We start from the raw sequence: 21,310 nt of genomic DNA on the forward strand, positions 1-21,310 counted from the left end.
AGATAAGCCATTTTCTTTTCCTTAAATAAATACATATTTAAAAGAAATCTGGGGGGCACCTGGGTGGCTCAGTGGGTTAAGCCTCTGCCTTTGGCTCAGGTCATGATCTCAGAGTCCTGGGATCGAGCCCCGCATCGGGCTCAGCGGGGAGCCTGCTTCCCCCTCTCTCTCTGCCCACTTGTGATCTCTCTCTGTCAAATAAATAAATAAAATCTTTAAAAATAAATAAATAAATAAATAAAAATAAAAGAAGTTTGGTGTGACCGGTATAAATGGGTCCCTCTCCTCAGCCTCTGGTCTAGCCACGAATTCCGCCACCCGGAGGAGCTGCATATCCTGACGAGGCCCTGCCCTTGTTTCTAGAAGCACGGACTTCTCCTCTACCTCCCCTCAAGGCTTTTGTTCTGTGTGAACTAAAAGGCTACTCTGGTTTCTTTCTTAAAATGTATCTCAATTTTTAAAACTGAGATATAATTTACAGCATGTGACGGAAGTGTTCGGTGTGCTGAGTGCAAGCCTGCTTTTGAAAACGGAGGGCAGGCTGTACCCAGGGGCTCCGGGGAGCCGGCTCCTCCCGACCTAGGGCCTCTCCTCCCACCCTTTGGACTCAATCCCTCCCTGAGCAACAGAGAGCTCACAGCTGGGTTCTGGGACCCCGGGCAAGGCAGCCAGCCTTCCCGAACCGGTTTCCTCATCTGAGAGATGGGGGCGGATACTATCCACTCCAAGAAGGAGAAGAGCAGCACAGGACAGCAGCAGGACAGAACGTGGGTTCAAGGCCAGAGGCCTGGATTTGAACCGTGGTTCCATCACTGAGTGACTGGGACCAAGTGGCTGAACCTTCCTGTGCCTCAGGGTCCTCATCTCTCAATCAGGGATCAATCACGACAGCATTGCCCTGGTAGCTGCTGAGGTCAGGGACAAGAAGCGGGGGGCGGTGTGGTGCCTGGGTGGCTCAGTGGGTTAAAGCCTCTGCCTTTGGTTCAGGTAGTGATCCCAGGGTCCTAGGATGGAGCCCCACGTCAGGCTCCCTGCTGAGCAGGGAGGGCCTTAAAAAAAAAAAAAAAAAAAAAGCAGGTGCCTAAGGGACAGATGGGACAGGCTTTTCACTTTACTAATCTTTTGTACCTTTTCAACCATGGGAATGAATGAGTTATTCTGAACGTCTAAAATTTATTCTAAGTCTAGAATGAAATCTACTACTAAAGAAACAGAAAGGGGTGACTGGGTTCTCAGTTGGTTAAGCGTCTGCCTTTGGCTCAGGTCTTGATCCCAGAGTCCTGGGATCAAGCCCTGCACTGGGCTCCCTGCTTAAACAAGGCACCTGCTTCCCCCTCTCCCACTCCCTCTGCTTGGGTTCTCTCTCCATCAAATAAATAAAATCTTAAAAAAAAGGGGGGGGAATAAAAAATGATTCTACCTCATAGGTTGCTGGGGCTTAAAGGAGAGTATCTATCAAGTTCTTAGAACAGGGTCTGCCCATAGTGATGATTCCACAATGTTGGCTACTCTTACTTTTTTCTTCCCTCAAAAGCTCTGAAAAACAGCCAAGAGTGAACCTGAACCTTTGGAGCAATCCCAGAGCGGAGCTTAAAGGGCACCTGAGGTCTGTGCAAGGGTGACATCTCTGCAAAGTCTATTTTTACAATTCCTACGAGTTTTGAACACCGTAACATAGGTTCGCGTGAATGCAAATGGGATGCCTTCTGCTTCCTACCTCGGATGAGCCCGAGGCTGCTGGAAACCTGTCCTGTTTATCCAGCCTGAGAGCATCACATCAGACTGTGCTGTAAGTTACTCATCCGAAATGCAGGACCGCTCCCTCTCCCAGGACAGCTGTCCACACGCACGTGGCCAGACCAGCCCAGGGCTGAGCTCGCTCGCCATTTACCAGGAGGTTGCACTGTTGCTAACTGGGATTCCCTTTTCTCTAACCATCTCCGAAAACTGTGGTGGAGCCAGCTTTTCTCAGAGGACATGGCCGCCCTGGCCAGGAGGCTGAGAGTGATCTGCATTCCTCTGTGCCCACAGGCAGTGCCTGGGGCCAACCTAGGCTGATCTGGATCTGAGGATTCAGCCTTGGTCCTGACTGGCAGGAAGTCCATTCCTCTCAGCCCTGCTCCCTTGGGCCTTCTCCAACCTACCCGGTGGTTGTCCAGATGGTCTCGGGGTGCCATGTTGTCAAGGTCACTGAACACAGGCCAGTCTGGGCAAGAGAGAAAACAGATCATACAAGGGCTTTACCAGCAGAACTGCTTAAAAGACCAACTACAGCCTAGAACAGAAAGCACCTGCCACTAGGCCTTTTCTCATTTTAAAATTTTGTAAGAAGATACAAAAATGGGAAAACAATGTTGTCAGCACCTAGAGGCTACAGCTCTTCCTCAAGAACTTATTCAGAGTTGGGGTGCCTGGATGGCTCAATCCGTTAAGCGACTGACTTGGGTTTCAAATAAGGTCGTGATCTCAGGGTCATGAGATCAAGCCCCTCATCAGGCTCCACGTTTAGCACCATCTACTTGGGACTCTCCCTCTGCCCCTCCCCCCTGCTCTCTCAAAGAAAGAACGAACTTACTCAGAGTCTGCCACTTGCTAGCTGTGGGGTCCTGAGCAGGCAGCTTAACCCCTGTGCCTCCTCAAAGCTATAATGCAAATACCGTTGTGCAATGTGCTTAGAGCACATGAACCTGGGCCACGGCGGGCCTTTGAGGAGCACGTGTGAAAGTACAACAGCCACGTGTGTATTTGGGGCCCCAGGAGTACCTACAGGTCCGGGAAGCCTCGTAAGGCTGAAAAACCAACCACATCCTTCCCAGTCATTCCCAGTTTCTCTCTCCCACCCTGAGCTTCCACAGCCATATCCAGCTTGCCTCCTTTTTTTATGTGGTTGTTAAGAATGGCTTTTCTATTTTAAAGTGGTTGAAAAACTTAAAAGAATAGTATCTTGAGATATGTGAAAATTACACGAAATAGAAAATTCAGCGTCTTCCTTGGAACAAGGCCGTACCTAGTCATTTGAGTACCATGGCCACGTTCACACTGCTCATGCAAAAACCGTTATGTCCCACAAAGTCCAGAAGATTGACTCTCTGGTCTTTTAAGAAGTCTGTCAACTCCTGCCTCAAAATGGGGCACCTAGATGGCTCAGTGGATTAAGGCTCTGCCTTCAGCTCAGGTCATGATCTCAGGGTCCTGGAATCGAGCCCTGCATCAGGCTCTCTGCTCAGCAGGGAGCCTGCTTCCCTCTCTCTCTGCCTGCCTCTCTGTCTGCTCAAGATCTCTGTCAAATAAATAAATAAAATCCTAAAACAAACAAACAAATAAACCTAAAACTCCTGCCTCAAGCTATACCTAAGGTCTTCTAGTGGAAGTGTCTAAAAGGCTTGACATTTGACCCTAAAATCTCACTCTTCTGCTCCTCTGTGGCCTCCCCCAGCTGCACAAATGGCCACACCACCCTTGATGTTTTTCAGATCAAAACCCTGGAGTCAGCCTTGCCTCCCCTCTTTCCTGCAGATCTTACATCCACATTGTCAGCAACCACTGGCACTTCAACTTCGGGAACAAGGATTCCATTTTCCTCCTCTGACCTATTCATATGATGTTCACCGATTTCTTAATATTGGAATTTTGCAGGTGCCCACAAAAACCCTACTGATTATGAAAGTATTCTTTTAGGATACTACTAGTCTTTGTCCGTACCTTATTTAGAACTTCTGTACTCTGTGTGTGTGTATGTATGTATGTATGTATTTTTTAAAGATTTTATTTATTTATTTATTTGAGAGAGAGAGAGAGAGATCACAAGTAGGCAGAGAGGCAGGCAGAGAGAGAGAGGAGGAAGCAGGCTCCCCGCAGAGCAGAGAGCCGATGCGGGGCTCAATCCCAGGACCCTGGGATCATGACCAGAGCCAAAGGCAGAGGCTTTAACCCACTGAGCCACCCAGGTACCCCATACTATGTATTTATTTATAAGTGAGCTTGGTATGTAAATTTTTTTTTGTGTTTTTGTTTTGTTAAATTTTGGTATAAAGGTTTTGCTAGTTTCATAAAAGACACTGAAAAATGTTCCCTTGTTTTCTAAAATCAGGGTTGTTTCTTTTTTTTTTTTTTTTAAATCAGGGTTGTTTCTATACCATCTATACTTGTGTCTTGAAAATGTATTCAGTGAACTCACTCATAAAACCACGTGGGCCAGGACCCTTTTTGGTTAGCATATCTGATTTCCTAACATAAGTGAAAGCCAGTTTAGCAATGTCCATTCTGGTGCCTGTCCCCTCCAAGCACAGTGACCAGGGATCAAAGTATCACTCACGGAGGTGGTCCAGTTTCTGGCTGTGTGGTGTGGCTGAAGACGGGGAAGAAGGGAGAGAGTCAAAAGTCACGTCACTCATGTTCTCATCTCCAGAGTTCTCTGAAAGGCGAAGGAGCAGTGGGGGGCGACTCCCAGAGAGGGTCCTTATTCGGGGGCTCCCACACTTTTCCTCTGTCCCCCTCAAGATGGTCTTCGCCGATTGCTGTTGAATTAACAGGGACACCCGTGTCACACAGGAGCCCTTTGGCGAGTGAAGGGCTCTTCCAGTTGCGTGTTGTCTGCTTGAACCCTGAAGCCCTTTTAGTCATCAGCTCCCATACATACCTGTTTAGGGACTGGCAGGAAATCTAAAACAATCAATGGGGGGTTAAACCAAAGGGCTCTAAAAAGGGGCATCTGGTACAGGAGCGCAAAGCCAGTCAGCATTCCCACTGTGCTGACCGTACTCCACAGCCCTGAACTGGGGAACACGTGCCACCATATATCCAGAATCCCAAGCTGGTCTTTGCTGACAGTCGCTCATATCTGATCAAGGTAATGGCAGAGGAGGTGGGTACATCCTGGACCCAGCAAGGTGCCCGAAGTTTCAGGTCCAAGTCTAGTCCAGCCATCTGTCAACATGCCACACAAATACACATACCACACACCTTTCTCACTCTTTCTACACACTTGTTCTCCTCACTCTGGTCAGAAGAGGTCCAATCATGTAGACCCCAGTTACTGTGTTAGTGGGGACACTTGGAAGGGCTTTGTGCACTGATCTAGGAGGATGAGGGGCACAGATGAGGCTGAGATCCTTCTGGCCCTGAAACTCTTCAAGTAAGCATCACAGGGCCTGGGCTGCCATCACGGAGAAGCAGGGCTTACTGGCCTGGCAGTGGAAGGGCCCGGTCCCTCCGAGCAGGTTCCCATGGGGCACCCACCAGCAGCTTGGTGTTCTGGTTCACGGTGTCCCTCTCTCTTGGCGAAAGGTCAAAGGGAGCGAGGCCCATGCTCTTGCAAATCCGGTTGCAGGCATGAGAGTAGAAGAAGAGCGCCATCCCCCGGACACCTACAGACAGAGCAGGGAAGTCTGGAGCACGGCCTTGCTGTGTGACAGGGGAAGGGCAGTGCCAGGCACCTTAACTGTGACAAGGGCAGGCATGGAACACGCTGAAGTGGCAGGTAGGAGACGTCCCAATCTTCCATCCCCACCATCTTGGAAAAGCCAAGGCCCAGTCTCCCTGGGCCTATGAAGAGCTGGGAGATTTGTAGGGGGCAGAGGGAGTGTGATCTCCATGGAAACAAGCTGGCCTTTCCCCACCTACCTAGGTTGCCATCTCCAAAGTCAGTGCCCTTCTCGGTGTGGATCTGCGGGTCCGTGTAGAGGTCACCCACACCCTGGATGTCTACCACAATCAGCTGATGCCCAGAACGCTCAAACGTGAAGTGGCTGAAGGCCTGGGGGGCGGGGTACAGAAGAGCAAGGTGACTGACTGCAACAGACCAGGGTGTGGTCTGCATGGACGCAGGTCAGCCACCGCTCCATGAGGCTTGAGGACCCTCTGGGGCTGAGACCGCACACCCACAGGGACCCTCCCCGTCCAGGGGCCTCACCTGTGGTGTCAGGCGCATGTTGTCATCGCGGACGAAGCCCGAGTTGGAGTTGTATTTGATGTACTTGCCCTCGATATAGTGCTCCAGGTGGAAGAGAGGCTTGCCGGGTCTGTCCCTCAGCTCCACCACGCACATCTGCATGATGTCCACCTGGTGGGAGGGGAGCAGGTCAGGCAGGATCCAGCAGTACTCACCTCTGACAGCAGATTGGAGCAGAGGGCTCGGCGGAAGCTAGCCTTCCCCGGGCTCCCATCCTGGCCTCCTCAGTTACCCGTTCTCCGCAGCTACGGCTGCCAGCCATCCCCAGGATCCACGTTCCCCTTTCCTTTTGAGAATAAAAACCCCTGTGATGGTCTAACTGCGTCTCCACAGAGTCCTTATGTTGTTGACCTCCTGGCCCTCAAAAGTGACGGGATTAGGTGGGGTCTTTGGGAGGACCTAGGTCCTGAGGGAGGAGCCCTTATGAATGGGATTGGGGCCCGGATAAGGGACCAGGCAGAGCTCCTTGGCCACTTCCGCCACATGAGGACACAGCAAGGAGGAACCAGGCGAGGGACCTCACCAGAACATGATCATGCTGGTGCCTTGATTTTGGACTTCTCAGCCTCCTAAGCATAAATTTCAGTTGTTTGTAAGCTGCCCCGTCCGTGGTACTTTGTTAGAGGAGCCCCGAGGGGTTCTAGACAACTCCCATGGGAGTGCTAAGAGGATACACAGCCATCCAGTAGGAAGGACACTGTGCAGCTTCCCTGGTGGCTCGGTGCAGCCACGTGACCAAGCCTGGCCAATGGGAAGTGAGCAGCAGCGAGGGCGGAACTCCAACAGCCCCCACTTCCGGCCGCCCCAAGGCTGTAGAGCGCACACCTGCCAGTGGGGCCAACCCAGCCACGTGGTCCATGGCCACACGCCAGAGGAAGGCAGGGCAGGAAGACAGAAGGAACTGGGTGCTTCTGGAGGACTCGAGACGGCTGGCACCAGCCCACCCTGAACCCCACCCAACCCCCGACCAAAGCAGAACTGTCAGATGAGAGAGAAAGAAACCATGTTGTGTTCGGGCGCCTGGGTGGCTCAGTGGGTTGAGCCGCTGCCTTCGGCTCAGGTCATGATCTCAGGATCCTGGGATCGAGTCCCGCATGGGGCTCTCTGCTCGGCGGGGAGCCTGCTTCCTCCTCTCTCTCTCTGCCTGACTCTCTGCCTACTTGTAATCTCTCTCTGTCAAATAAATAAATAAAATCTTTAAAAAAAAAACCAAAAAACCATGTTGTGTTGGCACACATTGACGGGTCTGTGTGCGAAGCTCGGCCCACACGGCTTACACTAATATCGTGCATGTGGACTAACTGTGCCTCAGTTTCCTCGTCTGTGGGATGAGGATCTCACACTTAGGGGGAGGATGAAACCTGAGGATACAGGAGTCCATCAACATGTGCTAACGTGAGTATTAATTGTGGACATGACTCTACAGAGCCGTATACATCCAACCATCAAGGATGGCTCTCTCCCTGCTACGGGAGTTTAGACATTCCTTGCTGAATTTTTTTTTTTTTTTACCAAACACTTGGCATCGGTACGCAGAAGGAAATGTGTAAGTCCTGTGAGTGGTTTGTAAAGTGGGGTTGGAAAGACGAGAGACCGTACCCACGGCACCCCAGCCCCCTCAACGACACCCACAGCGGAAGGACCCAGGTCTGGGTTTCCCAAGGAAGCAACCATCCAAGGAACTGTCTGGCTGGGTCACTAGGCCGATGACAGCTGCAGAGGTCGACAAGGCCCCAAGCAGAGAACTGCCCCAAATGTGGCCTCAGTTCCAAGAAACAGCCTAAGAGAAAGGAGCAGCTGGTTCTCGGAGGTCCTCAGCCCAAATACTGACTCTATTCTTATGAGGAAGTCTATGGTGAGGCCACGTACTGGCCAGGAAGCAGTTAACAAGGGGTGGCCGGCTCCCCCCTCAAAAAGCTCTGCTCCTTTCCTTTCCTCGATTCCAACCAACCACATTATTAACTGAGCACCTAGGCACTGTGAGACAGAGTGAACAAGGCATGAATCCCCTGCCCCTGGGGGAGAGACGCAATATTAACTGCAGGGACAAGACTCTTCCAGAGAGTGCCAACTGCTCCAAGCAAGAGGAACTAGAACAGACAGAATGAACTGACAGGACAGGAGAGGAAAGGCTACTTCATTTAGGATGGCCTGGGGCGGACTTGCTGAGCAGGTGACACATGAGCTGAGACCTGAACTGTGAGAAGGAACTCATCATGCAGGGATGGAGCTGGGGTTGGGGAGGGCAAGAAACGATGACAGGGATGGCACAGCCAGAGCAAAGGTCCTGAGGCAGGAACAAGCTTAGGGAGGAAGAGAAAGGAGGCCAGGATGGCATGTAGCAAATTACTGAGGTGGTCACAGACCCCATGGGTGGGGACTGTGGATTCTTGGGTCTACCCCAAAGGCACTTAATCAAGAGTCATGCAAACAGGAGGCGCTCAATGAATTCTGCTGACTTCTTGTTAAGTGTGGCTCCCCCAAGGGGCCCAGGAGATAGTAGTATGTTATCTCGCAGGTGCTCAAACTGTGGGAAAGCTGAGCTATGAATCTGGGCAGGGCAGAGACACAGAGTGCTGTTTCCCAAATGCCCACAGGCAACAGGAAACTCTGCTTTGCCCAGGTTCACTAAACAACCTGGGGGCTCAGCTGCAGAAGCCAACTGGGCAGGGCCTGAAACACCTGGCTTTGAGTCCTGGCTCCTTCCTGCCTGTTGGGGCAGGTCACTTAACCCCTTTGGGCCTGGGGCTCCCCAGGGGCAGACACACTGTCCCTTCTCCCCTCCTTCTGCTTTTTCTTGGGAGCCACCCATCTCAGTGTGCATAGTCTGGGGGAATGGCCCACACTGCTGCCTCTAAGGGGGAGCATATGGCTCAGGCCTGCCCGATCTGCATATCCCCTCCCCTGGCTATTGTGACTGGCTCAGCAACAGGCACCTGACCTAATCGGAGGCAAAGAAACCCAGTTCTCAGACTTCCACTGGAACTTCTGGGAAAACAGGTATTGTCCTGGCACCAAGGTTTCTGAGAAGACAGGAAGTGAGCCCGCAGCTGCTCATGGCCTACAGAAGAACACCAAGGCTAGAGATGGGGGTGAGGGGGGAGATTCTCAACATCCTGTCTGGTCCTGGATCCAGCCTTACCTGTAGCCAGCCCTCTGTTACATGAGGTAATAAATTCCCTTTTAGCATGAAGCCCATTTGAGGTTGCTAACATCTGCAAAAAAAATGGGATCAAAACATCCTAACCTCAAACAACCTCAGAGTTCTCTGTTTTTAGGAATAACTGACTGCATATAGTGAATCGTGCTCAACAGATGTTGGCTGTTACTGGCTTCTGTTAAGACCGTGAAGGGAACCATGACTGGCATCACGGTTAACTTGTCTCCAGTCTCCATCCCTGGCCGCCTTGTGTGGGAAGGTGACAGGGAGGGGCGCCACATACCTGTTTGGGGGGCTTGTGCCGATTATACTCCTCTCCCCAGAGCTTGGCCTCCATCTGTAGACGCACATCCTCAAAGTACACGTCCCTGTCCACAGACTCGATGTAGCGCTTTGCCACGTAGTTGGAGGCCCCCTTCCACTGCTGAGTGTGCAGGAAGTTGGAGAGCTTCTTCCTGGGGGCAGGGGAGAGGGGGAGACAGCAGAGGGTCTGCCTGGGCACTTGGGTCCACCAGGAACCCAGCCTGACCCACTGCATCCTTCAAAGGGCTGGGAAGAGGCTGAAGGGACGTTGTTAAAGGTCTCTTAACCCACATCTTGTGGCCTCCAAACATCAAAGTGGAATTTAGTGGGATACTCCAAGTTCTCCCTGAGTGCCCCCCCCTGGAGGGGGCTCCCTCCACAGCAGGGCAAACGTGTGGTCCGACGGACACCAGATAGAGAGACACTCAGCCTACAAGGAGAGGCTGCTGTCTCGGTTTCTCGGCCAGAAATGCTCCAAGGCCCCCACTCTTAAGAGCATGAAGGAGTCCGGGCAGGTCCCCCGAGAGCCAGGCCGAGTCACTTACGTTCTGAAGCACTCCCGCATCGCTCCACGGCCGAAGGGCTGAAAGATACCACACGAGCGATATCAGGCCCCATGTCCCACCAGAATGAGTCCTGAGTCAGGAAGAGATTCTCCCCTCGGACATCACCCACCAAATGGGTACCTGGACCTCATCTCAATCCTAAAATTCCTGAACCCTCCCTCCATTACCCTGGCGCTAAAGCCTGACCAAACTTCTAGGCTGGAGGTTTCGGGGGGATGACAAGACCATCTGCTCCCCAACCCTGGCTGAGGGGGAGGGGAAGAACACTCACGGGGTGAAGATGTTATGGGGATAACCTTGCATATCAAAGAATGTTTTTGTAGCCCTGCTTTCCTGTTCCCTAGAACAGAAAAAGGGTGGAGGGGAGCTAAGCATCCAACTCTTGATTTCAGCTCAGGTCATGGTCTCAGGGTTGTGGGATCGAGCCTCACGTGCGGCTCTGTACTCAGCAGAGTCTGCTTGTCCCTCTCCCACTGTCCCTCCCCTCCCCTCTCTCTCCAATTAGTAAGATCTTAAAAAGAAAAGAAAAGTAGTGGAAATAGCCTACATGTCTATCTAGAGTATAACGGATAAATAATCAGGTCTACTCATTCGGAACATCATATAGCAACCAGAGTGAGTATACCCTGTCGTTCTATTATTCTGTATTGTTCTATAAATGATGGGTCTAGCAAAAACAAGTATGAACTCGTCACAGATAAAATGCTGAGCAGAAGAAGCCATACTCAAAAGCATACATACAGGGAACCTATGTGGCTTAGTGGGGTAAGACCTCTGCCTTCGGCTCAGGTCATGATCCCAGGGTCCTGGGATCGAGCCCTGCATCGGGCTCTCTGCTCAGTGGGGAGCCTGCTTCCTCCTCTCTCTCTCTGCCTGCCTCTCTGCCTACTTGTGATCTCTCTGTTTCAAATAATAAATGAAATCTTAAAAAAAAATAAAAATAAAAAGGCCAGTATAGGGGCGCCTGGGTGGCTCAGTGGGTTAAGCCGCTGCCTTCCGCTCAGGTCATGATCTCAGAGTCCTGGGATCGAGTCCCGCATCGGGCTCTCTGCTCAGCAGGGAGCCTGTTTCCCCCCTCTCTCTCTCTGCCTGCCTCTCTGCCTACTTGTGATTTCTCTCTGTCAAATAAATAAATAAAATCTTTAAAAAACAACAAAAAAAAAAAGGCCAGTATAGGTAAGCGTACAGAGACAGGGGTAGATTAGCAGTTGTCTAGGGCTGGGGGAGACGAGGGGATTGGAGGCTGGCTGCCAGTGGTAAATACAGGGTTTCTTCCGCAGATGATGAAACGTCCTGGAACTGGTTGTGGTGATGGAGGCACATCTCTGTGACTACACCAAACCCACCGAACCCGTATACTTTAAACAGCTACGCTGTACAGTGTGTGAATTACATCTCAATAAAACAGTTATAAAAAGTTATTTAAAAAAAACTGCTATAAAAATAAGTTATAAAACCGTTATAAAAAGAAAATAAATACACAGTAATAGAAAGAATGCCCCAAAGTTAGTCACGTGAGTGTGAAAGGGAGGGAGCAGGGACAGAAGTCTGCTCAAGAGGAATCCGCACTCAGCCCTGCCCACACGGGGCTGGGGCAGACTCACCTGAGACGCCATCTTGATCAGAACCTCATCTTCTAGCCACTCGCCGGTGACAGCATTGTACCTGCAGAGAGAAGCCAGCCCAGGGTACAGCCGACCGCCGGGGGTGAGTCTGTGGACACGCTCCCTCCCCTCCCAAGCCCCCCACACTGGCCTTTCCTCTCCAGTGTGTTGCCCAACACTTGTGCTGTGTGTGGGTTTGCTCCCCCATCTGGCCCCCCGCCTTGGGGACTCCACAAAGCCAGGCCTGTGTCTGTCTTCTTCACTGCAGGGCCCGGTGCCTGTGGAAGCTTAATACACCCAAGTTGGATGAACAACTGAATACATCAATATCCTTATTTTAACCAGCCTACACAAAAAATGGAATGTCCCAGGACAGGAGGCGGCAGTGCCCGCTCTCTTGCTGGGCACCTGGGTGAGGCCCAGGACGGGTAGCTGGGCTTGTGTCCTAGTGCAGGAACAGGTAGGGGAGGTCCTGTCCCTGAGTCCAGCTGAGGAAGGGGCTGCTGGAGGACACCCAAGGCAGAATAAGACAGGGAAGGTTCCAGAACATTACCATCTCTTCTTTCTCAGGAATCTCCACAGAGTAAATCTGGTTCTAGGCCTGGCTGAGCCTCAAATAGATTTGCCTGGTAGAGAGAGCACCTCAGCTCAGTAAATCCCTAAATTCTCAAACCTCCCCCAGGGCTGAGGTGTTCTCAGCGCTAGCAGAGGCCTCCCTGGCCCACCCCTCGGCGGGATGGACTCCAGACCACTCCCAGCTCCGTGAGAACAGGCTTCTCAGAGCCTGGAAGCTCTACAGGGAAAGACAAGCAGAGGCCTGGCAGGTAACCTCTCCCAGGCCGGGGGCAGGGATGGTGGCCAGAGCCGCAAGTTGCCTCCAATGAACCCATGTCTTCTATTCAATAAATAATGGCAATGATGATGATGATTATTACTCCATAGAGATGAAGGTAAAGGAAAAGTCTACCCTCACCTCCAAACAAGACTGAAGGCTGAGAGGCACCCAGAAGTTGAGGGACGAGGGAGATATGGGGTATCAGACGGATCTTATTTGTCCTTCAGAACCACTGACCCCATACAGGTCAGAGTTGCTCCAAGTTCAAGAGCAGGGTGTTTAATCAGATCTCTTCAATTAACCCTCGCAGCGGCTCTGTTAGATTGGCACAATTATGGTGCCCGCTTTCCAGGTGGGGAAACTGCGGCTCAGAGAGGTGAGTCACTTGCCCGAGGGCCCAGGATGCAGACCCCGGTCGGTTGCAACCATAGCCTTGCTCCGAGCCAGCCTGTGTACCATCCATGTGAACAGGAAATCTGTCCCAACAAAGGGGCAGCCAGCACCACCAGAAACCAACAAGGAAGCGTTCCAGTTTAGAAATTTTCTGGAGATTCTAGCCATCGAAGCCTGAGCTCCCTCTGCCAGCAGCCGCTTCAGCTGGGAAACAGTCTGGCTCGGTCCCTGCACCCACAGAGCTCCAGGACACACAGAGCCGGCTCAGCACTGGGGATCTGCTTTTCCAGGGGACTCCCTGGGTTGCCTAGTGACCAACCAGTCACCATGCTGGCCTTACAGTTGGGGAGGAACAGAGTCCACACCCTGCCCTGCTGGAGCCCCCACAATGCTGACCTTAGCTGCCAGCACAGTCCCCAGGGCCTGCTAGGAGGTGGGTTTCTGGTGGTGGGGAGGGGGTGCATGCCAGGCTCTGAGCCATCTCCTTTCAGTCCCAATTTCCGTTAGGGGACCACCATCCTCCACTCTCAGCGTATGTGGACTGGGCAGAACGGATCCCCAGCACCTTCTGGCTTGCAGTAGAAGATCCAGACGTTGCCAGTGAGAACAAGCTCCCTGGCACATGACTGGATCAGAGAGGGGCATATAACCGAAGCCAGACCCATGACATTCCATTATGGAACTTCTATTTAAAACTACTGGAGAAAGAAAAGATCCTCTTCTATTGGGTGAAATGAAATGGGGCTCTTGGGGGCATTGATGCCACTGATACAAGAGAGTCTATCTGAGGTCAAAGCCTCAAGTGTCCTCGAGCATCTGGAACCAGTCATACCTGAAGTCCACATGTGAGCCGAAACATTCCCTTCTATGCTGAACACTGTGAACTAGGTTTCTGTCACTTGCGTTTGAAACAGAGTTCTAATGGAAAGACCCTGAGCTGAGAGTCAGAAGGTTAGCTTATGGGGGCACCTGGGTGGCTCAGTGGGTTAAAGCTTCTGCCTTTGGCTCAGGTCATGATCTCAGGGTCCTGGGATTGAGCCCTGCATCGGGCTCTCTGCTCAGCAGGGAGCCTGCTTCCCTTCCTCTCTCTCTGCCTGCCTCTCTGCCTACCTGTCATCTCTGTCTGTCAAATAAATAAATAAAATCTTAAAAAAAAAAAAAAAAAGAAGAAGAAGAAGGTTCGCTTATTAACTACCCAGGTAACCCTGGGCAAACCTCTATCTCCCTGGGGCAATTATGGGACCTCAGGGTGTTGGCTTAGAGGACTCTCAGACTGGAGGGCTCTACAGAGGTCACAGGACGGCGGGTGGACTCCAGGACAGGTCCAAGAGCCCTCTAATATTATGCACAAAATCAGACATACGTGTGCAGCTTTCTGATGAGGATGACCCTCATCAGATTCTCAAGAGTGGCCCCAAATACTTGCCATGGTTCCTACTTCAGGCTTTTTTTAACGAATACACACACACGAGGGCTTCAAACAGTGCCTGCCCCACAGACCCAACACTTGGGAGCTACTGTCATCACGGTTATCCTAGGTGGCAGCACTCTGTAGTTTTTGCTATTTTCTTTCTTCTGGAAACCCCCTCACATAACTCCTCTCCCTCTACCTTTTCTAATAGGAAATCTAGACGTTCACAGCTCCATTTTGTGAATCTTCCCGAGGCCAAGGCATCAAAGAGCTCACGTGCTATCTACACGCATCCACTCTCCCTTCAGTGGCAACCAGGGGCCATGTGGAGAGACCGTGGAACCACCAGATGGGAGACGCTGGGGTCCCCGAGCGGCCCCCAATGGTCCCTGGGCTCTCAGCCAACTTCACTCGAGGGAAAAGCATAGCACCCCCTCACTGAGCCGGTGGAGTTACTTGTTACTGCAGCATGGCTTGGCCCTGCCTGACAACCTCGTCCATTAGAGGACCAACCACACCAAGGAGTAAAGGATGCATGCCCAAAGCATGCAGAAATGCTCAAATGTGGGCGGATGCTATTATTATTCCCTTCTCCTTGGCCTCCGAAGGTACTTAGGCCTCAGTGATTCTGAGCAGAGGCAGGACCCAGACCCCCAAGGACTCCTCAAGACCTGGGGCCATACGGCAGCCCTGGACAAGCTGCCGACCTGTGACGCGTGGCACATTCCGTGGCAATATCCTCCAGGTGGAACTCGGCCCAGGGGTCGGGCATGTGTTTGGCCTTCTCGATTGCATGCTTCCAAGCTTCCTGCAAAACACAGAGGGAAATGTTAGAGCAGGGGCTGTGGGGCAGGGCTGCTCCAGCCTCCTTCTCCCCCGTGATTTCCCAGCTCTATTCCCAGCAGACTATGTAAGTGAGAGAGAAATAATACTCCCATCCGTGATCCTTCCAGGAATAGAGCTCCCAACAGACCCTGGGCAGAAGAGACATATCTGAACTATGAAACCAAAGAAACATAATACACGTAGGGAAGCACATTTTAAAGATTTATTTAGAGAGAGAAAGAGCATGAGTACATGTGCAAGTTGGGGGTTAGGATGGGGGCGGGGAGGAAATCTCGAGCCGACTCCCGCCCCTCATTGGGGAGCCCAAATCCGGGCTCCATCCCAGGAACCTGAGATCATGACCCAAGCTGAAATCAAGAGTTGGACGCTTAACAGACTGAGCCACCTGGGCGCCCCCAGCCTGGAAAACACTTTAATGACCTTTCATAACCAGTGCTGGCCGGGATATGGGGAAACAGGTGCCCTCGCATACGGTCAGTGGGTCTCAACTGCCTCCAAAGGCAACCTGGCAATATACGGAGATCAAAAATGTGAATTCCTGTATTCTGACCCAGCAGTTCTACATCTAGAAACGTGTCCTAGAGAAATACACGAGTCCGCAAACATACACGTACAAAACTGAATTCAACCCAATGCCCATCTGTGGGGACTGATTAAATACACTTTGATTATACCCACTGGAAATGCTACAGAGCCCTTTCAAACAACTGTGCTTACTCTGGGTGGGAACTCTGGACCCTCTCAGAGCCAACGTCACCTTTTTAGAAATACTGTATAAATCACTTTCATCGCCCTAAATGAAAATTGTAGACAACACCATCTTCCTAAACTCAGAATATCTCTAACCATGCCAAAGATATGTTGCCTTTACATTAACAGAGCCCTAAGTTCTGGGCTCAGATGATTAGGAACAGATTCCCATGAGACATTCCAAGGTCCTGGGGTCACAGGAATATTCCTTGTGCAGGACTGCCTTGCCCATTTCAGGCTTTTAGCATCCATGCCCTCCACCTTCTCAATGCCTTAGTGCCCTACACCATTGTGGGAACCCAAAATAGCCCCCTAAATTTTTAAAACCTTTGAGAACCAGAGTTTCTGGGTATTCACTAGGAAAGATGAGCAAGGTACATTATGGAGACAAGGCTGATTCTCAACAATATCACCTCCCAACCCTGTTTCTTGTTTTAAAAAGCTCATTTTAGGGACGCCTGGGTGGCTCAGTTGGTTGGACGACTATCTTCAGCTCAGGTCCTGGGATCGAGTCCCGCATCGGGCTCCCAGCTCCATGGGGAGCCTACTTCTCCCTCTGACCTTCTCCTTGCTCATGCTCTCTCTCACTGTCTCTCTCTCAAATAAATAAATAAAATCTTAAAAAAAAAAAAAAAAAAAGCTCATTTTATTGCTTTTATAATCCCCAAGGTAGAACCCTTCCCTGTCCCCTCCCTACACTCCAGCACCCACACTGGGTCACCGTCTCTTCCTGCTCTTTCCCCTGCAGGATCAGTGAGGTCAAAACTCCTTTCCTGGCCAGAGCCTGCGCCACGATGGGGAGGGGGCTGAACACTGGGGGTAGCAGACCCACAGCAGTTCCTGACCTCCTCACCTGCCACTGGGATCCCTCAGCGATCAGGACTAGCCCTGTGGGAGCTCAGCTTCCCACGGGCTCAGGCCGAGACAGGACAGCACCCCAAGTGTGCGGCCGGCCTGAGCCTCGGCCTCCCGGTTGGGATCCTGCCCATGAGAAGAGAAGGCAGAGCAACCGAGCTTTCCAAGAAACACGCGCACACGCAAGTTTCCCACGGGCTAGGGCTTCCTCATGAGGGCTTGGGATTCCAATCTCCGCAAAGTCCAAAAACAAAGCCCAGAATTTCTTTCTTCCGATTTGAAAGCAAATTCATGCTTAATGAAAACACTCAGGAAAGAGAGAAGAAAACATTCAAACCCACCACACGTCATCCACCCAGAGCAATGACTGCCCGATGCTTTGGGCTTGTTCTTTTGCAGATCCTTCTGGTACGTCTTTCGTACAACTGGAATCACACTGTAAATACAGTTTACAGGGCGCCTGGGTGGTTCAGTGGGTTAAAGCCTCTGCCTTCGGCTTGGGTCGGGATCCCAGGGTCTTGGGATTGAGTCCTGTATCAGGCTCTCTGCTTGGTGGGGAGCCTACTTCCTCCTCTCTCTCTGCCTGCCTCTCTGCCTACTTGTGATCTCTCTCTGTCAAATAAATAAATTAATTTAAAAAAAAATAGTTTACAGCCTTTCAGGAGAGTGGGCCCATGGGAATTGGTACTTTATATACAGTGATCTTACTTTCCTGCTTCCAAATGTGTGATCTGCTTACTGTAAAAAACCACACACACTACAGAATGCAAAGTAGAAAGTGAAAGTACTTTGTGACCCAGTGCTCTGAAAACCACAGCTGACGGCCGACATAGATTCTAAGTTTGTTCCTCTGCATTTGCTAACACGCAGGAACACAGCATCGGACCAGAGCCCTCGAATTCTGCTCTGCTCCTTACTTTTCTCCTCCTAACATAGGGCCTTGGATGTCCTTCCGTGTCGTACATATAGGCAGGCTGGGCCGTCCCCACTTTCCTTCTGCAGTTGTGAGACACACAATTATATAAATGTACCTTCAGGCATTTCTCTAACCTTGGCTGATAGATACTGGGATTCTCTCCAATAATCCCCAGCGCAGGCGTCCCTGAAGTGAACACCGTCCTATGTAAAATCCTTATGCCAACTGTGCAAAATCCTGGTAGGACATTTTTCTCGGAAGTGTAACTGCTGGGTCACATTTAAAATGGACAAATTGGGAGTTCTCCTCCAAAAAATTTCTCCTAAATAACACCCCAAGAGGCAGAGAACACATCACTTAAATATTTATTTTACTTTTTTTTAAAGATTTCTTTGAGAGCGAGCGAGAGAGCAAGCCAGCTCACATGCACAAATGGGGGGAGGGGTAGAGGGTGAGAATCTTCAAGCAGACTCTCCGCTGAGCGCAGTCCCCACAGGGGGCTGGATCCCACGACCCAAGAGATCATGACCTGAGCCAAAGCCAAGAGTCCGACACTCAACCGGCTGAGCCACTCAGGCACCCCCATCCCTTACTTTTTTTTTTTTTTTTTTAAAGATTTTATTTATTTATTTGACAGAGATCACAAATAGGCAGAGAGGCAGGCGGAGAGAGAGGAGGAAGCAGGCTCCCCGCCGAGCAGAGAGCCCGATGTGGGACTCGATCCCAGGACCCTGAGATCATGACCTGAGCCGAAGGCAGCGGCTTAACCCACTGAGCCACCCCGGCGCCCCCCCTTACATTTTTTCAACACAAACATGACATCACGGACTTGCAAGTTAGCTGGAAGAGCTAAGTCACTACTGACATCTCCGCTCCCCTGTGGTTCTCCGCTGTTAGACTTTGAGCTTGTCACTGATTTTTCCCTGTTATAAATAACCGTGCCGCAGACACGTTTAGAACTAAAACAGATCCTGAACCTCTGCACTTAAAAAAAAAAAAAAAAAAGGGTACCACTCTCTCTTTTCCTATTCTAGCTACTGTGAACGGCAGCCGGTCTGATCCCAGCCTATCAAGGAAGTTGCAGTGTGCTGAGCCTGAGGGTCCGTCCATCTGTCCGTCCGTCCATCCGTCCTGGTGCTCTATGCCCTGCCTGGGACACGAGGCTCTCCCCCTTCCCACTGTACTCTCTCAACCAGTGACTCAAACACTCCCCAACTCTCCCCATTCAGTGAGGAAATTACCTCCTGGCTGGAGGCTGTCGCTCCAAATGGGGAAAAAAAAAAAAAAAACAAGGAAAAAATATTTCAGAATTTGAGGGCGTGTTATTCCACAGGATCAAAATTACTTTTTGCCAAACCCAGAGAAGAATCACGGCACGCCTTGTTGGCACGGGTGGGTTTAATGCCACCAGCGCTTCTTTTAAGGCACAACATAAAAAGTCCTGGACGAAGATTTGTTCCCTCGACTCTGGTTCCCACCCTGGGCTGACTAATTGTGCGATCCTCCGTTTCCTTGTTTACAAAGGACATTTTAACTAACAGTGGCCAAATGTTTTTCCTGCCCCCCCCACCTGGGCTAGACACGTTTCTCCCCCAAAGAAAGAGCAGCTCGCTGACATTTACAATGCTCTTTACAGTTGACAGCGCCAAAATAAGCTGTGGACCCCCGGTGTACTGTTTTACCCATCGGGTTAAGAAAAACAGGTGTTTATGGAGGCTGGAGAAGTGGGTCCTCTCAGACCCCGAGAGTGGGGGAAGCAGGTACTGTCACCTGACAGCCATCTGGTAGGGCTTTCACTGCCTCGTGACGTAGCCACCCTGGTCACCTACCCAGATGTGCACAGGTGAGCAGCCAAGGATGGGCCTGCGCTTACGATGCTAGAGAACGCTCGGGCACTGCTGAAAACCTGCTTGTGCCCAGGGAGAAGATTCTACATACTTGGTATAGTAGAACGGAATCATTAAAAAGATCAAGGTGGGGGCGCCTGGGTGGCTCAGTGGCTTAAGCCTCTGCCTTCAGCTCAGGTCATGACCCCAGGGTCCTGGGATCAAGGCCCGCATCGGGCTCTCTGCTCGGCAGGGAGCCTGCTTCCCTTCTTCTCTCTCTGCCTGCTCTCTGCCTACTTGTGATCTCTCTGTCAAATAAATAAATAAAATCTTAAAAAAAAAAATCAAGGTGTATCGCTTCTCGGCCTTTTGGCTAAAATCAAGGTGTGGGGTACCTGGGTGGCTTTGGCCCTTCCCCAAGTAATGTGCATTCCCTTTCCTTCTCTCTCAAATAAATAAATAACATCTTTAAAAAAAAAAGATCAAAGTGAGGTGTGTTCAAGACACCGAATGGCTAGGAGTGCCTGGGTGGCTCAGTAGGTTAAAGCCTGTGCCTTCAGCTCTGGTCATGGTCCCAGAGTCCTGGGATCGAGCCCCACATTGGGCTCTCCGCTCGGCAGGGAGCCTGCTTCCTCCTCTCTCTCTCCCTGCCTCTCTGCCTACTTGTGATCTCTGTCTGCCAAATAAATAAATAAAATATTTAAAAAATAAATAAATAAAATAAAATAAAAATATATAAAATAAAATAGGGGTGCCTGGGTGGCTCAGTTCATTAAGTGCCTTTGGCTCAGGTCACCATCGCAGGGTCCTGGGATCGAGGCCCTCGGGCTCTGCGCTCAGCAGACAGTCTGGTTCTCCCTCGCCCTCTGCCCCGCTCATGCTCTCTCTAATAAATAAATAAAATCTTTTTCAAAAACTAAGACAAACTAAAATAAAGATCCAAACTCAGTTGTTGGTGCACACTATCTTGCCCAGAATGGGGGGGGCGGGGGGGGGCGGTTCCTAAAAAGGAAAATATAACCTTGCCTGGAGAGTGGAAACATCTTTGGTTCCTCAAAGAAGAGTACAAAATAAAAATAAATACAAGGGCGCCTGGGTGGCTCAGTTAAGCAACTGCCTTCGGCTCAGGTCATGATCCTGGCGTCCTGGGATTGAGTCCCACATCGGGCTCCTTGCTCGGTGGGGAGTCTGCTTCTCCTGCTGACCTCTCTACTCTCAAATAAATAAGGAAAATCTTTAAATACATAAATACATAATATATAATAATAATAACAACCGGTTTCCTGGAATACGCCAGCCCGAAGCCGGATATGCAGGTAACGTGTTTGCAATTTCTCTGGCACGCGGGATGTTACCGCGGACTTGGCGCTGCTCCCACATCGCTGTTCTTACGACACCGACACAGCAATCACGGCCTCTGACCTTACGTGAGGAAGCATCCAGAGGCTGCCTAGGTCCTTCCTGAGATATCAACAGTTACTCTCCCAGTGAATGTCATACAATGGTTTTCCTACAATCCTTTCCAGAGACTCTAAGAAACTGGAGCTGTAGGTCAGCCTGCCTCGCCCCTGCCGGCTACACCCAGGGATGCAGAAAAGCAGCGGGAAGAATGGGGGAAGCAGGCTTGCTTGCTTGGTTGTTCACTGCGGAGGGAGCCACAGGGCTTTGTGGCTGCCCCAGTCTGGACCACACGCCTACAGAGGCTTCATGCAACCTCCAGGGAACACGGTACTGACTATGGCAGCAAAAAACCTGGAAGCGGCCCGCAAGAGGAAATGCTTACCCCAACGGTGCCGCGTCCATACAATGGGCTGCCAGGGAGACGTTAAGACAAAAGGGGAACCAGATCCACATTTACTAATATGGAAAGATATGCACTATCTCTCGTTTGCCAA

At 51.0% G+C, this 21,310-nt stretch overlaps 1 protein-coding gene across 4 annotated transcripts in view; it reads right to left on the minus strand.

Moving 5' to 3' along the window:
• The window catches only part of EEF2K (eukaryotic elongation factor 2 kinase), a 68,461-nt gene that overhangs the window by 16,689 nt on the left and 30,462 nt on the right, over positions 1 to 21,310 (minus strand). For all 4 annotated transcript variants that reach the window (XM_044234044.1, XM_044234043.1, XM_044234041.1 and 1 more), the window contains exons 3-11: positions 14,930 to 15,030; positions 11,584 to 11,644; positions 9,959 to 9,996; positions 9,394 to 9,565; positions 5,912 to 6,061; positions 5,623 to 5,755; positions 5,239 to 5,366; positions 4,316 to 4,517; positions 2,145 to 2,206 (exon numbers count right to left, since the gene is read on the minus strand). In XM_044234044.1, the coding sequence (XP_044089979.1) occupies positions 2,145 to 2,206; positions 4,316 to 4,517; positions 5,239 to 5,366; positions 5,623 to 5,755; positions 5,912 to 6,061; positions 9,394 to 9,565; positions 9,959 to 9,996; positions 11,584 to 11,644; positions 14,930 to 15,030 (1,047 nt within the window). The remainder of the gene's footprint in view (positions 1 to 2,144; positions 2,207 to 4,315; positions 4,518 to 5,238; positions 5,367 to 5,622; positions 5,756 to 5,911; positions 6,062 to 9,393; positions 9,566 to 9,958; positions 9,997 to 11,583; positions 11,645 to 14,929; positions 15,031 to 21,310) is intronic.

The sequence above is a fragment of the Neovison vison genome, chromosome 14, assembly GCF_020171115.1.
Source record: "Neovison vison isolate M4711 chromosome 14, ASM_NN_V1, whole genome shotgun sequence".
Taxonomy (NCBI): domain Eukaryota; kingdom Metazoa; phylum Chordata; class Mammalia; order Carnivora; family Mustelidae; genus Neogale; species Neogale vison.